The sequence below is a fragment of the Argopecten irradians genome, chromosome 5 (assembly GCF_041381155.1).
Source record: "Argopecten irradians isolate NY chromosome 5, Ai_NY, whole genome shotgun sequence".
In the NCBI taxonomy this organism is placed as follows: domain Eukaryota; kingdom Metazoa; phylum Mollusca; class Bivalvia; order Pectinida; family Pectinidae; genus Argopecten; species Argopecten irradians.
Genome location: NC_091138.1, coordinates 15,110,375 through 15,124,338, shown reverse-complemented (window position 1 = coordinate 15,124,338; position 13,964 = coordinate 15,110,375). Strand labels below are relative to the sequence as shown.

General features: G+C 37.9%; 1 protein-coding gene across 1 annotated transcript; it reads right to left on the bottom strand.

Annotated features, from left to right (window-relative positions):
* Positions 1-401: 401 nt before the first annotated feature.
* LOC138324284 (uncharacterized) lies at positions 402-905 on the bottom strand. Its single transcript, XM_069269363.1, has one exon. It carries the CDS (start codon positions 903-905, stop codon positions 402-404), a length of 504 nt encoding a protein of 167 aa, XP_069125464.1.
* Between the last annotated feature and the right edge of the window lie 13,059 nt (positions 906-13,964).

Below are 13,964 nucleotides of genomic sequence, written 5' to 3'. Positions count from 1 at the left end.
TTAAGTTTTAGCCCGTACCGGCGAAAACGCTTGAGCACCTTCCTCAGTTTCCTGAGGCTGTCGTCAAAGTCTCGTCCAAGTATAACGATATCGTCTAGGTAAACTAGTACCTCGGACCAGGTTAACCCCCTTAAAACGAGGTTCATGGCCCTTTGGAAAGTCGCCGGGGCATTACACAACCCGAACCCCATTCTGGTATGCTCAAAGAGGCCATAGCGAGTTATGAACGCAGTTTTTTTCCTATCTTTCTCGTCTAGGATAATTTGATAGTATCCAGACGCCATGTCTAATGTTGAAAATAACTGGGTTCCCTGCAGCGAGTCTAAGCAGTCCTCTATGTTCGGCAGCGGGAACCTATCTTTTACAGTCTTGTCGTTAAGAGCCCGATAGTCTATACACCATCAGAGACTTCCGTCCTTTTTCCTAACCAGGACGGGTGCCGACGACCACTCCGAGTTGGAAGGTTGAATCACCCCCGCAACTAACATCTTGTCAAGATGTTCACGCTCTTGCTCTTGGAAGGGAGCCGGGGTGCGTCTCATTCGCTGTCGGATAGGCTCCTCAGTCCCAGTGTCAATTTTGTGTGTAACCTCATGGAGGCACCCTATATCTAAGTCATGTTGAGCGAATGTGTCTTGGAACTCTACTAAAAGGTTAGTCAGCGCCTGTTGTTGAGTCTCTGAAAGCTCTTTAGACGACCTCAAGATAAGGTCCTTCAAAAACTCCGGAACTTCAGAGCTTTCGCTATGCCGACACCCTCCCCCTTCAGTGGAAGTGGCATTAGCTTGAAAACAGTCATGGGTCTTGTCTAAGTCAGCCCTAAGGAGTTCTACGGGCTCCAAAATTCCTACTTGAGTACCTGCCCTCAACTTTATTGGGCGGTCGGTATCATTTATCATTCGCATTATGGTATGCTCAGTTAGGGGACGAACCAAGGTGTTGCCTAGTAGTGGGCCGTCTGTGTTAAGGACGGGTTGTACCACGAAGACTGCGACGCTAATACCGCACATGACTGAGGTCCTGACCTACCATTGCAAGGAGTAATGGTTATTGTCTCCTCACCTATATGCATTTTACCTAAGTGTAAATCTAACACACAGTTTTTTGCTGCTAAGAAGTCAATCCCCAGTAACACGTCATCGGCAAATGGTGCCTCGCACGCTGCCCATGGTACTTCTACGCTGCCTACGCCCATTTGTAGGTCTTTAATTTCCCACACTTCTGTCACATCCCCTGTAAAGCTACGGAGTCGAATACGATTACCTAGAATTAAATGGGGCCGCGGTGGCCGAGTGGTTAAGATGTCCCGACATATCACCACAAGCCCTCCACCTCTGGGATGCGGGTTCGAATCCCATGTGGGGCAGTTGCCAGGTACTGACCGCTGGTCGGTGGTTTTTCTCCGGGTACTCCGGCTTTCTTCCACCAACAAACCTGGCACGTCCTTACATGACCCTGGCTGTTAATAGGACGTAAAAAATAAATAAATAAATAAATAAACACTTAGAATTAAAGGTCCCTTAACCTCGTCCAAGAGTCCCCGTCTTACAAGTGTCATCGTCGCCGCCGTATCCACCACAGCGTTAACCAACCTACCATTTACGGTCATTGGTATGTACAAACTACTACCCTCGCTGAGAACCAGATTGATTTCGCGCTCAGGAGACTGCCCCCTAGTGGGCGTGCCTGCGCTCAATGAGGGTGACGGAGAACGAGATCGAGTAGTACGGTTGTCCCTACTAGGGGACGCCGGACGAGGATGATTATTGCGATTACCCTGGGGCCAATAGTCCCTACGCTGTTGTGGCGGCTCCCGAATCGAGACCACATTCGCCTGCGGCGGGGGGCCAGCCTGCTGACTGTACTGTCTGTCGTTTGGTCGCACGACTGAAGAGCTACCATAATCTGTGTACTGAGTGCCCGGCGCGTCTGGCATGTAATACGACGGTGGATAATAGACTCCGCTTTGTGGTTTCGGATAACGCGGTGGGGGCGATGACCTAGCTCGCGTCTCTGGAGGGAATAATTTCTTTAACTCATTTCTTATAGTTTGGGCAATCAACTCCTGCGAAAGCGGAGTGTTATCGCCTTCTTTAATGCCCTCAGCAAAGTCTACCTAGCGGCTAGGAAAAGTACTTGAGCGGCTCCCGAATAGAGCACGCTGATTGGCTAAGTAGGCGCGAACATATTTCACATCCTCAGAAACCTAATACATAGTACATAATTGGTTTAGAGTAATCTCGTAGGTTCGAGGCCTCTCGACGGTTTACGACAGCATCTTGTTTAGAGCTGAACCTTTCCTTCAACTTTTGTTTTAAACTCTTATATGTTGTATCGCGTGGAAGCGTATCCGCGTACTCTAACGCGTCAACTTGTAAACAGTCAAAAACCGTCTAATGGACTTCTCCTCTGTCCAGTCATTTTCATCAGCAATGCAATCAAACTTTAGCACAAACGGCTCCCAGCGGCCCTTACCATCAAATGTTGGCATTTTGTGCCTTTGTGGGCTCCTATGATCAGGCTCGTCCCTGTTAGGAGTCATAGCAGTATCACGCTGTTTACGCGGCTGATTATTCGCGTTTGTATCAACACTTCCTGTTCTCTGAACTGGCATGGATTGTACATCAACATTACCCACAACAGCCTGTTGTGGATTATTGATGGCCAATCCATGTGGAGACATGCCTGGCGGTAAAGATGTGTGATAACCATACGGTTGCATGGGCGGAACGCCTGAAAATGGAAACATCTATGCGGTGCGTAAAATCCGCCTGGAAATGGGGTAGCTAATGGAGGTGGAGTGAACTGGAGTGAAGAGGCATACCTTCTGGTTGGACGGGTACCGACTGTTGACCCTGTCCTCCTTGACGAATGTTATTCTCAACAGTGTTATTAGGATGCTGAGCTTGCTCCTTCAGCTGATTACCGGTGTTACTCACCCAGGCAATGTTTCCCTGTGACCCCCTTACATAATACCATCCTTAGGCATCACAGCCTGTATGTTTGATAACATCTCATCAGAAGTTGATGTTGTCGTCTCAAGAGGTGGCTTGACGGCATCAGGTGATACAGCGTCAGACACCTGCCAGGAGCTGTCGTCAGACTGGACTAGTGATGGTTTATTATTATCTAATGAGCAAATCATTTGCTTAATTTCCTCCTGTTCCTTACGTAACTTTATTTCTTCTATTCTATTTCTTAAATCTCTTAATTACTCCACATGTAATCCCTATCCATATTTAATGGGGGAATGGGGGGAGCAGTCATGTCGACGGCAGTTATATTGCCCTCCAACATCCATGTTACCCATACATCACGTTTTATGATTGATATATCACTGAGCTCGTCAGGAGACAAGGGAGCGCCTTTTTGCTCTCTTTCATAAATGATATTGTTAGCGGTTGCTTCTCCAACCCCTTGTAATGCCTTTAACTGCTGCTTAGTCGCAGTGAATAGATTAACACATTCAGACATTATTTAGCTTCGTACTAGTAAGACTTAAAAAACTCTAAGAAAGAAACATGGCTGACAAGCCGTTTACATGTAACAAACAAATCAACAACAGCCAAGAAATTGCCCAAGATTTTTTCTTTTTTTTTCTTTTAAGACCGCTAGAAAAAGGCCGAAATTATCCTGAAAAGAAATAAAATCAGGCGCCCGTAGGTATAATAAATGTCGGAGACTGAAAATATAAAGAAAGAAAAATATGGAAGCCAATTCCCGCTACCGTGAACACGTGGTCGGTAGCGGAATTACGCAGTAGCACGAGTGTAGAAATAAAGCCAAATTATTTTAAATATCCAAAAATATTGAAACGGTTTCATAAAAAAACCTGTTTCTAATACAAAGTTATCTACGATATGAATGACAAAAGTTATCTACGAAGTATTAAATTACATAACAAATCAAAATGGCTACCCACGTGCGCGGTTATCGAGAGACCCGAAGTCCGAGAACGTGAGAAAATGAACCAAAATATGCGTGGAAACGCTCACAATTCTGACACCAGTATTGTAAACTATGGTTTACAACATTACATATATGTTTATCTACACTTAAATAGCATCTACAATAGCAACAATAATCAACAACTACAGTGATTGCATCACCGAAATAATACACTTCTGTTCAGGTTGACATCTAGGTAGAGAGAGAGCGCGAACACGCCGCACGTGACCCTTGTCCGTGGACTCGCTGACGTCACGGGTTTTGTGGTTCACAACAAATTCATCCGCGGGGCTCCAAATTGCGCGTGACATACTCAGTCTATCGAGAAATAAAGTTGAGTAGCCTTGGTTGAAATCAACGGGGTTTATACTATCAATTCACCACTGACTGTAAATATAACTGCATATTTACAATTTGCACTGACATGGACTCTATAACCATGCTTTCGAGTATTATCATTATCAGTGTATAATGTTAGCACAACACACGCGGCAATTTTATTGTTACGTGAATAGTTGATGGCGTAGCAACGTGGGATCATGACCCCACTTTTGGCGGGAACATATGAATGACTCGATTCCAATCAGCTGTTCAATCGAATCCGTTGGCGATGACGGGAGAATATGTGTATTTTAATAAAAAATATGCAACTGCCGCGGGAATTAATAATATTCATTTACTTGAAAAACTGTAAATATAAGGAATAGATGTTTATTTAAAGAAAAATAATCTGCATAAAGAATTATAAATAGTTTTATATACATTCCAATAGTATTACCTAAATCCTTTATATTCTTAAACAATTGACACCATGCTCTTCAAAAAAACTTTCAATATCATTAAGAAAAATAGCGAATAAGAAGGGTGACAAATTTTCTCCTTGCTTTACACCGACGTTGCAAGTAAACATATCAGATACATCATTTCCATTTTTGACACAGGATTTTGTATTTTCATATAGATTAATTATTGCTTTAAACATTTTCCCAGTTATATTGCTTCTTTGAACTTTTTGCCCTAAACCGAGTTTCCAAACTGAATCAAATGCTTTTCTAAAATCAACAAACGAACAAAACAATTTTTCACCAAGTGAGAAATAGAAAGAAGTTATAACATGAAGAATAAGAATATTGTCAGTTGTTGAATGGATTTCCCTGAATCCTGCCTGGACAGAAGTTATCAAGTTTATTTCATCAGCCATATTGTTCAGTCTACAGTTTAATATAGATGCAAAAACTTTACCGAAGCAAGAAACAAGACTTATTGATCTATAATTATCTAAATTGTTATGTCCCCTTTACGCTTATATATAGGTTTTATAACCCCTATTTTCCATGAGCTTGGAATGAAGCCCGGATCAAATATGATATTAAATACCTTACAATATATTGGCTTCAGAATTCCTGCGGTGGATTTTAAGTATTCATTTAGAATTCCATCATGACCTGGAGCCTTAATATTACTTAAACCGGAAATAGAACAAGTAATTTCATCCTCAGTAATTTCGTTATTTAATAAATCATCAAATACCCCATCAACAATTTCGCAATCAAGGCTATTATTTGAGTTATCTCCCTTGTTTAAATTTTTGAAATAATCATACAAATCGTCTATGTATTTATCAATAATATTTTGTTTACTAGTTCCGTCAATTTTATTGGGGGTATTCCAAAATGTTCTGGCTTTGATTTGGATGCGTTTCTTAGTTCCCTTTCCATTTTTTCTTGGTAAATTCTATACAATTTATTCAGGGTTTTTCTGTATTCTTTAGCAGTATTGTTAAGGGTAGTCTTGTTATAGAGGTTTTACCTTGATTATAACATCTTTTAGCCTGGTGAAATAAAATTCTTTTAAGATGACATTCATTAGTGAACAAAGGTTTATTTTTTATCTTTTTGTTTTTTTATTTTTTTACATTTAAATGAATGCTGGGGTGTTTTCTTTTCGCCAAAAATATGCTTCGCCGAATTTTTTAATAATATACCTATATCATTTACAACATTGTCTATTTCAGAAGCGGTGACTAGCTCATTCGGCTTAACTACTAACCTGTCCAACTTTCCCATGATATCTTGAAGACTACCAAACGCATCTTCTTCGATATAATTAACATAAGCCATTGATTTTTCATTATTCCATTTTATATAATTATTTGCTGAAGTGTTCTCTATATCTTCTCTGTTTGTTCTAGCTATATCCATTTTGTTCGAGACGTAAAATTCGAGTCTACAGTGAACATCCGAGAATAAGGGGTCAAAATCAAATATTTCGAAGTTAGATATGTGCTTGAAACAATCAGATGACTGAAGTAGATAGTCAATTAAGATAGTTTCGTTAGATGTAACTTTTCCAATAAATCTGTCTTTCCCAATCCGACCATTATAGTAATGAATATATTATTATTTTTACAAAACTCTAGAAGTTTATATCCAAAACTATTAATTCTTCCTTTACACTAACTTGTTCGATGTAACTAAATACCAGCGTCACTTAGATTTTGTAGATCATAAAAGTATTTAAAGAGTTCATCATTAGTGTAGAAGAACAGGGAATATACACATTCCTGTCGAGTGCCCCGACCAGGAATCAAACTCGGGTCTCCGGTGTGGAAATCTACGGCTCTACCGACTGAGCCAAAGAAGCATGCTCCGTCAGCTGAGTGACAGAGACCGTATTTAACACTATTTACAAACCACACTTACCCGCTCCTTTTACCCTACTCCCCTTGTTTTTCTTCAGATTTCTTAAATCTCAACCCGAGACTCTTTAACCACCTACCATGGGTTATTTAGTTGGGCGCCAATGTAGAAGAACGGGGAAAATACACATTCCTGTCGAGTGCCCCGACCAGGAATCGAACTCGTGTCTCCGGCGTGGAAATCTACGGCTCTACCGACTGAGCCAAAGAAGCATGCTCCGTCAGCTGAGTGACAGTATTTACAAACCACACCGACCCGCTCCTTTTACATTAGAATTAATATCTAAAACATCAATAAGGGTATCATCAGGCTGTATATAATCATTATTACATTGTGTTTTGGCATTAAAATTACCAACAAAAGCAAATTTACAATTACCGTTAGCAAAATCAATCATTTCATTTTCAATTTCTTCAAAACAATCGGCTGATGAATATTTCGAGTTTTCAGGAGGAATATAAACACAACCTTAAAGTATATCAAACACAAAATCCTTATTAGTTAATGTTTTAGGCAATCGCATCCACTGTATAAAATCAGATGGAGTTTGGTGGAATTGTAAATGAGTTATCAACTCTTCTTTATATATAATAAGAATGCCAACCGATTTTCTTTTCACCTCTTATATTTCTGTTTTTACAGAAATATTCATAGCCATGTGGTAAATCTAAGAAATCAAATTCATCCATTTTAATTTCGGCAAAAATCAATATGTCGTACGATTGGTAAATCAAATTCTGGTGATCTCAGTTTTGATGATACACCACATACATAAACAAATGTAACTTTAATTGATTTATTCGGACAATGTTTCGGTGTATCATCGTCAGAGTCCACTGTACCCACTGCGAATGATAAATATTATGAAGTTCCTCAACGATTGATTTGTAACACAGCGACCCTGTAGCGATAAACGCTATCTATCAGGGCTATTTTTAGACTCGAGTAGTCAAAACCACAGGTAAATCGCGGCGGCGCTCTGGCTACATCAGCTATACCAAACACAAATCGTAAATGTTACAAAATACCGTGCTTTGCGGGCTTTAAAATCTTGTGTTACTTAAAACGACCGGGGAACCACAGTGTCGTGCCGCAAAAACATGCTTGACACATGTTGGTTTTTTCTTACGCATGGCTTTGGGCATAAATACTGAAAAATCGCTTTCTTGTTAATCGTCTACTATCGGTATATTTAAAATGCGCATTCAAATTTTGATATCGCGCACAATATTGGGGCCTGCAGCCGGGAAAACGGTTCCCTATGTCCGGGGAATTGTTTTACAAATTCAAGTCGCAGTTTGAGGTAAAGGCTACGACGTCGACGCGCCTGCTCAATTTCCTCAGGAAATTGTCGGTTGATTCTGTACGGCTTTCCGCGGAGCTTTCTGGCATTTTGTAAGACATGCTCTAGGTCTGCTTGGTAAAAAAAAAATCGCTATTATTGGCCTAAAACCTCTTCTCGATTCGGACAAACACGTGAACCAGTTACAAGAAAAAGATATGCCTCTTATGAATTACATGATATATCTTTATTTCATTTAGCAAATAGGCTAAAAAGCCTTTGTGCAAAACAAATACAGACATGACAATGGTAAACAGACTTTTCTGGAAAAAGGATGTACACTATATATATATATATATATATATATAAATCAAAAAAAAAAAAAAAAAAAATCAGCGAAAGGATGCACATAACAAATATATCAATTATCAAATAATATTGAATTTCTAACTTCATTAGCCTTGTGAACAAAGATAGCTAAATTTTTAACAATGCTACTATTTTCTGAAGTCAAGAGATCTATAAATTTAGTCATATTAGGCCTCAACCAAAATTTCTTTTTTAACAGTTTTGATCTAATATCTACATAAATAGGACATTCCAAGATAAAATGATATTCATCTTCAATTTTTGCACAATTAAAACAATATCTCAAATCGACTGGAATTGGATTAGGCTTGTGCCACCGACCTGTTTCTATGTACAATCTATGTGATGATGTTCTAATCTTCGTTAGAGCTTTTCTATATTTTTCAATATTTACAGTATCGAGATAACTCTTATATCCAAATTCATTTGTAAACAATAAATAACATCTTGCCCTTGGCGAATCTACCAGCTCACTATGCCAGTTTTGTATAAAAATATCTTTAACTCTAGTTTGGAATAACTCTAAAAATACCTTTTCGTTTCCAACTTGTTGTTCTAACCAAACATAACCAAAACCATACGTACATAATAATTGTTTTACTAATTTTGCCCAGTTAATTATTCTATATGATTCAGCTTGTTGATAAAGTTCATCATAGACTGACTTCACCAATACATTTTTCTTATGATGGACAATCTGTAGCCAATACTTAATTATCTTAAAATATCTCTTGAGTTTTAGTGGCAAACATCCTAATTCTCCGTAAATAAAGTTGTTCTGTGTCGAAGTTTTCACTCCAAGCAATCTTTTACAAAACCTTAAATGAACCTTTTCTACTGCCAACCCAGAGTGAAAACCCCACACTTCACACCCATAACTCATTACGGGACACACTAATTTTTCAAATAAATTATATGCATGTTTAGGTGAAAGGTTAATAAATTTTTGCAATTGTTTTTCCAGCTGAAAAAGTGATTTATTTCCTTGTCCCGCTAGAGTTGATTGGGCATCGGAAAATGACCCACTGGATGAGAGTACTAAGCCCAAAAAAGAAAACTTTTTAACTATCTGCACCTCCTCCTCACCCAAATAGAATTTTAAATCTTCTGGTAATCGACCACCGTTTCTGAAAATCATGACCTTGGTTTTCTCAACATTTACTTTTAATTTCCATCTATCACAATAACCGTGCAGAATATCCAGACCCTTTTGTAATCCAGTACTAGTGCAGGCCATCAAAGTGATGTCATCTGCATAAAGTAATATAAATAATTTCAAAAAAATTATTGACACCCCTTCAAAGCCTTTTAAAATCAGCTCTTCTTCAAGATCATTTACATACATTGCAAAAAGAAATGGGGACAAACTTTCCCCTTGTTTTACCCCGGTTACACATTCGTACTCATCAGAAAGTTCATTATTAACTTTCACCCTAGCTTTAACTGATTGATACATTGACTTGACAATATCAAGCATCTTACCTCGAATTCCCAATTTCAATAACTTTAACCATAAGTTTTCCCTCACAACATAATCAAAGGCCTTCGAAAAATCAATAAAAGTACAATACAAAGTTTCTCTATTATTAATAAAACATGATATTAGGCCATGTAAAATAAAAATGTTATCAATCGTACTATGACCAGCTCTAAAACCGGCCTGGGCTTCTACATAAACACTGTATTTTTCGGCCCAGGTAGTTAACCTATTATTCAAAATTTTCGTAAAAAGCTTACCAACCACACTTAATAAAGTAACACCTCTATAATTACGAACATCTGATTTGCTTCCCTTTTTATGAATGGGTATCACGTAACTCTCTGACCAAATAGTGGGGAATTCCCCCTTTCTAAAAATAGCATTGAATAACGCTTCGAGGTATGGGGTAAGTATGTTGCGCCCTCTACTCAAAAACTCGTTTATCACCAAATCAGGCCCTGCACTTTTCCCGTTTTTAAGCCGACTTAAAGCATCTGTGATTTCCTTTTGGTCTATGTTTTGATTTAGTTCATTAAACATTACTTGCAATTCACTATTTTCGTACCTATCAACATAATTTACTACATCTTCGTCGGGTGTAAAAAAAGGGTCGTCCGGATTATTAATTGAACTGAAAAAATTCGCAAACTTGTCGGCATCAATGTTGATATTGTTATTTGCAGATGATGACTCTTTTAACAATGACCAATATTTTTTGGGATTGCTAGTTCTAAAATTCACTAATTTTGAAGTTTTATCAGCGTCGTAACTTAAACGACATTTCCTTGCTTCCTTTTTAAACTCGTTTCTTGCTTTCACCATGTTAACTCGATTCTCATTAGTACTCTCTCTCCTGTATAGATTTAATTTTTCAAAAAATACTGACCTGATTTCCTCACACTTTTTACTATACCAGGGAATAGTATACTTCCTGCTATTACCTGTACTTATGACCTCACCGTGCGACCTAACTCGACTGACTTTTGACATAATTGGATCCGCTGCTTTACACAGAGCTTCATTAAATTTTTCAACAGCTTTATTTAAGTTACTGGTTTCTACTCCGACATTTTCAATTAAAGTTGTCATTTCGGACAACAGTAGTTGACAATCCTCGCCAAGCAAATTTTGAATATACGCGTCACACATTTCCGGTTTCCATTTGTAATATTTTGAATACATTTCATTTGACTGCAGAGTGCTCACATTTTCGGTATCAGTTTGTAACGAGAACGAAATAGTCACATGATCACTGTATATGTTTGGTTGGCCAACCTGAAAATTAGTAAACAAAGGGAAAATACTCTGTGTTGACAACACATAATCAACTAGACTTTTTCCTCGCTCATTTATACAAGTATAATTGCCAATTCCAGCGTCGTTTCCAATTCTACCATTCAAAATCCTTAACCCTGACCTTTTACAGATATCAATGAGTTTGTGACCGTTTTCATTCGTACTAGCTATATCTAATGAGTGACGAGGTATATTTATATCTGTAATGTAATCTTCACTCAAAGGAACATAATTCATTTTCGTCAACTTCTATGTAATCTTGACACTTGCTAGTCCTAGCATTCATGTCACCTACAACTATAAAATCTATGGGATCTACATTATTATTCAATATATTTAAATAATGATCGTTTAATCGGTCAAGAGTATCCGCATTCGTCAGCGCTCTTCTACCAGAATTAACAGGCTCACTTATAAATCCTTGGCAGTACGTAACATAAACATAGGAAAATATCTCTCTCAAAACCAAAGTAATCTTTTGAAAGTTGCATAATGATAATATCATCAGAATCCTTGTTAACAATTTTGATACCCTGTGAGATTGTATCTCTTACATATACAATAAGGCCACCAGAGTCTCTTTTAGTATTTTAAACATATTCAGTTCTTAGTCCGCTAAACCTGCCTATATTATTAGGCTTTTTTTTTTTTATTTTTTTTTATTTTATTTTTTTTTTTTTTTTTGCCTAATATAAAGTCAGCTCGCGGTACCTCTTAAAAATGTGAAATCGATGGCCAGATTTGGCCTACGCTACGTCAGCGGTATATTTCTAATATATCGTCCATGCAATGCCGGGAAAACATACACATACCTATATATTGGGATCTTATGTACTCCACTGCCCCCATGTTACATCCCATTTATGAAATTAAACAACTCTGCACAATGAAATACTTCCGAGACCCTTCTATTTCACACATTTGTAATGGCCGCCGTATACACATTAAGTAGAGCAAACGTCAGCCAATCAACTTCGCTTCCGGTTTTATTTTTAAAAAACCACGTGTAGTTGAAAGATAAACAAAATGCTAGCCAGTTAGAGTTTTTATAGTGAAATTATGGTCGATATACACAACATGTTGTCAAATATTCAAATTGAACACGACTATTGCTGGTACCGCATCACTTTCGCGATATTCACGTTGCATATACATGCTAACAGGGGCGGATTCAGGTTTTGATGTTAGAGGGGGCGTGGGACCAAGCAAATCAGGCGAGGGGTCTGGGGCCGCCTAGGCCCCCAGAAGCTCTCGAATAAATGGTGTAAAATCCTGCATTCTGAGGATTTCATGAGCACATTTTCCAGAAAATAATTGAAGCCATTTAAGGATGTTTATTTATGGTTTTCGTGTCATATTTTTTATTTGAAGTTTTGATTTAATTTTTTTTACTTACAGAATTGCAATATCAAAATCTTAATATTTATATGGACATAAAGCGAAGAAGGGTGGGGGTCTGGGGGCTGCCTATAAAGTTACAGAATTGCACTGCCTAAAATCTGAATATTTATATAGAGGCACGAAGCAAAGAAAAGGATGGGGGTCTGGGGGCCGCCTAGAACGAATATATATGTACGTACCCAGCCTACTATGCCTTTAGGCCGGGTACGAATTGGTCCCTATGTATCGTAGTGGAGTTCACCCGGGAACAGTTTTTCATACTTTTTGAAGGTTTCCGATTATTTTATGCATATAAATGCATTTACATATTATTTTTGTCCAAAACAAACATGAATACCATGCTTACTATCTACCGTACCGCTCACAAGACGTCAAAATCACATTTTGTGAACTTGCCGTATAAATTCCCTTCTGAAAGACCTTCATATGTATAATGTAAACAAAATAATGCCTCGATGAGAATTTGATATTTTATGTAGTTCGGTTTTATTGCCTAGTAGGTAAGCTATATCAAACAAGTACGATAAAATGTAAAACAAACGTTTTATAATGGTTTGCATCATCATTACTTTGCTCCTTTAGCAGTAATAGGGAACAATTGTAGCTCTAAAGAAGACACCATTTTCAGTCTAAAAGTCTTTTGAGCTACAATATTGCAGCTAGGGATCGCCTATTGAAGGTTTTTATAGGACTAATAAAAATGTATGTGAACTTTTTTAACGATATAAACTTTTACTTTTATACATTATCTGTCAGATTAGATAATTCATTTTCCCTAACATACACAATATTCATGATTCGTGTATTGGACAATGAAAGAAAAGAAGGCTAGTGGTCTTGTCTATGGCCAGACGCTGCCAGGAATCATTACTATCATCTTGTTTTCTAATAGGGAGCCTTTTGTCATGTGCATTAATTTTTTTAACATCGTTTGTCCTATCTTATAACATTATCGTTAAGATGTGTTTTTGTTGATACACAAGGACATAGTCATTCAGATCCCCCGCCAATGGAGATATCAAAGCTGAAGTAAGTTTGATTGTAGAGACTTATGTGTATGAAAAAAAAACAGGAAAAAGGAAGTTGAGCTAAAGAAAGATGGAGTATAATTCAAGTAGAGTGGGGCTGCAATTGTTGAATCAGGTATACAGCCTTGACATTAATTTATATTAGACTATATACACAAAGATGGGTGGAGTTTTGCAAAGTAACATTTACCATTTACCATGATATTTTCAGCAATGTTTCCATGGTAACGGAAAAAGTGCAAAAAATGAAAATAGCAAAAGGTACTACTAGACCATAAAAAGAAAGTGTCTATGAAGTTTCGTGGAAATATCTCTGCTGGTTTTAGAGTTATGCTCCGGAAATGAACCTACTACAAAAATATGATATTTTCAGCAATGTTTCTATGGTTACAGAAAAAAAGCACAAAAAGTGAAAACCTAAAAATAGCAAAAGGCACTACTAGACCATAAGAACAATGTGT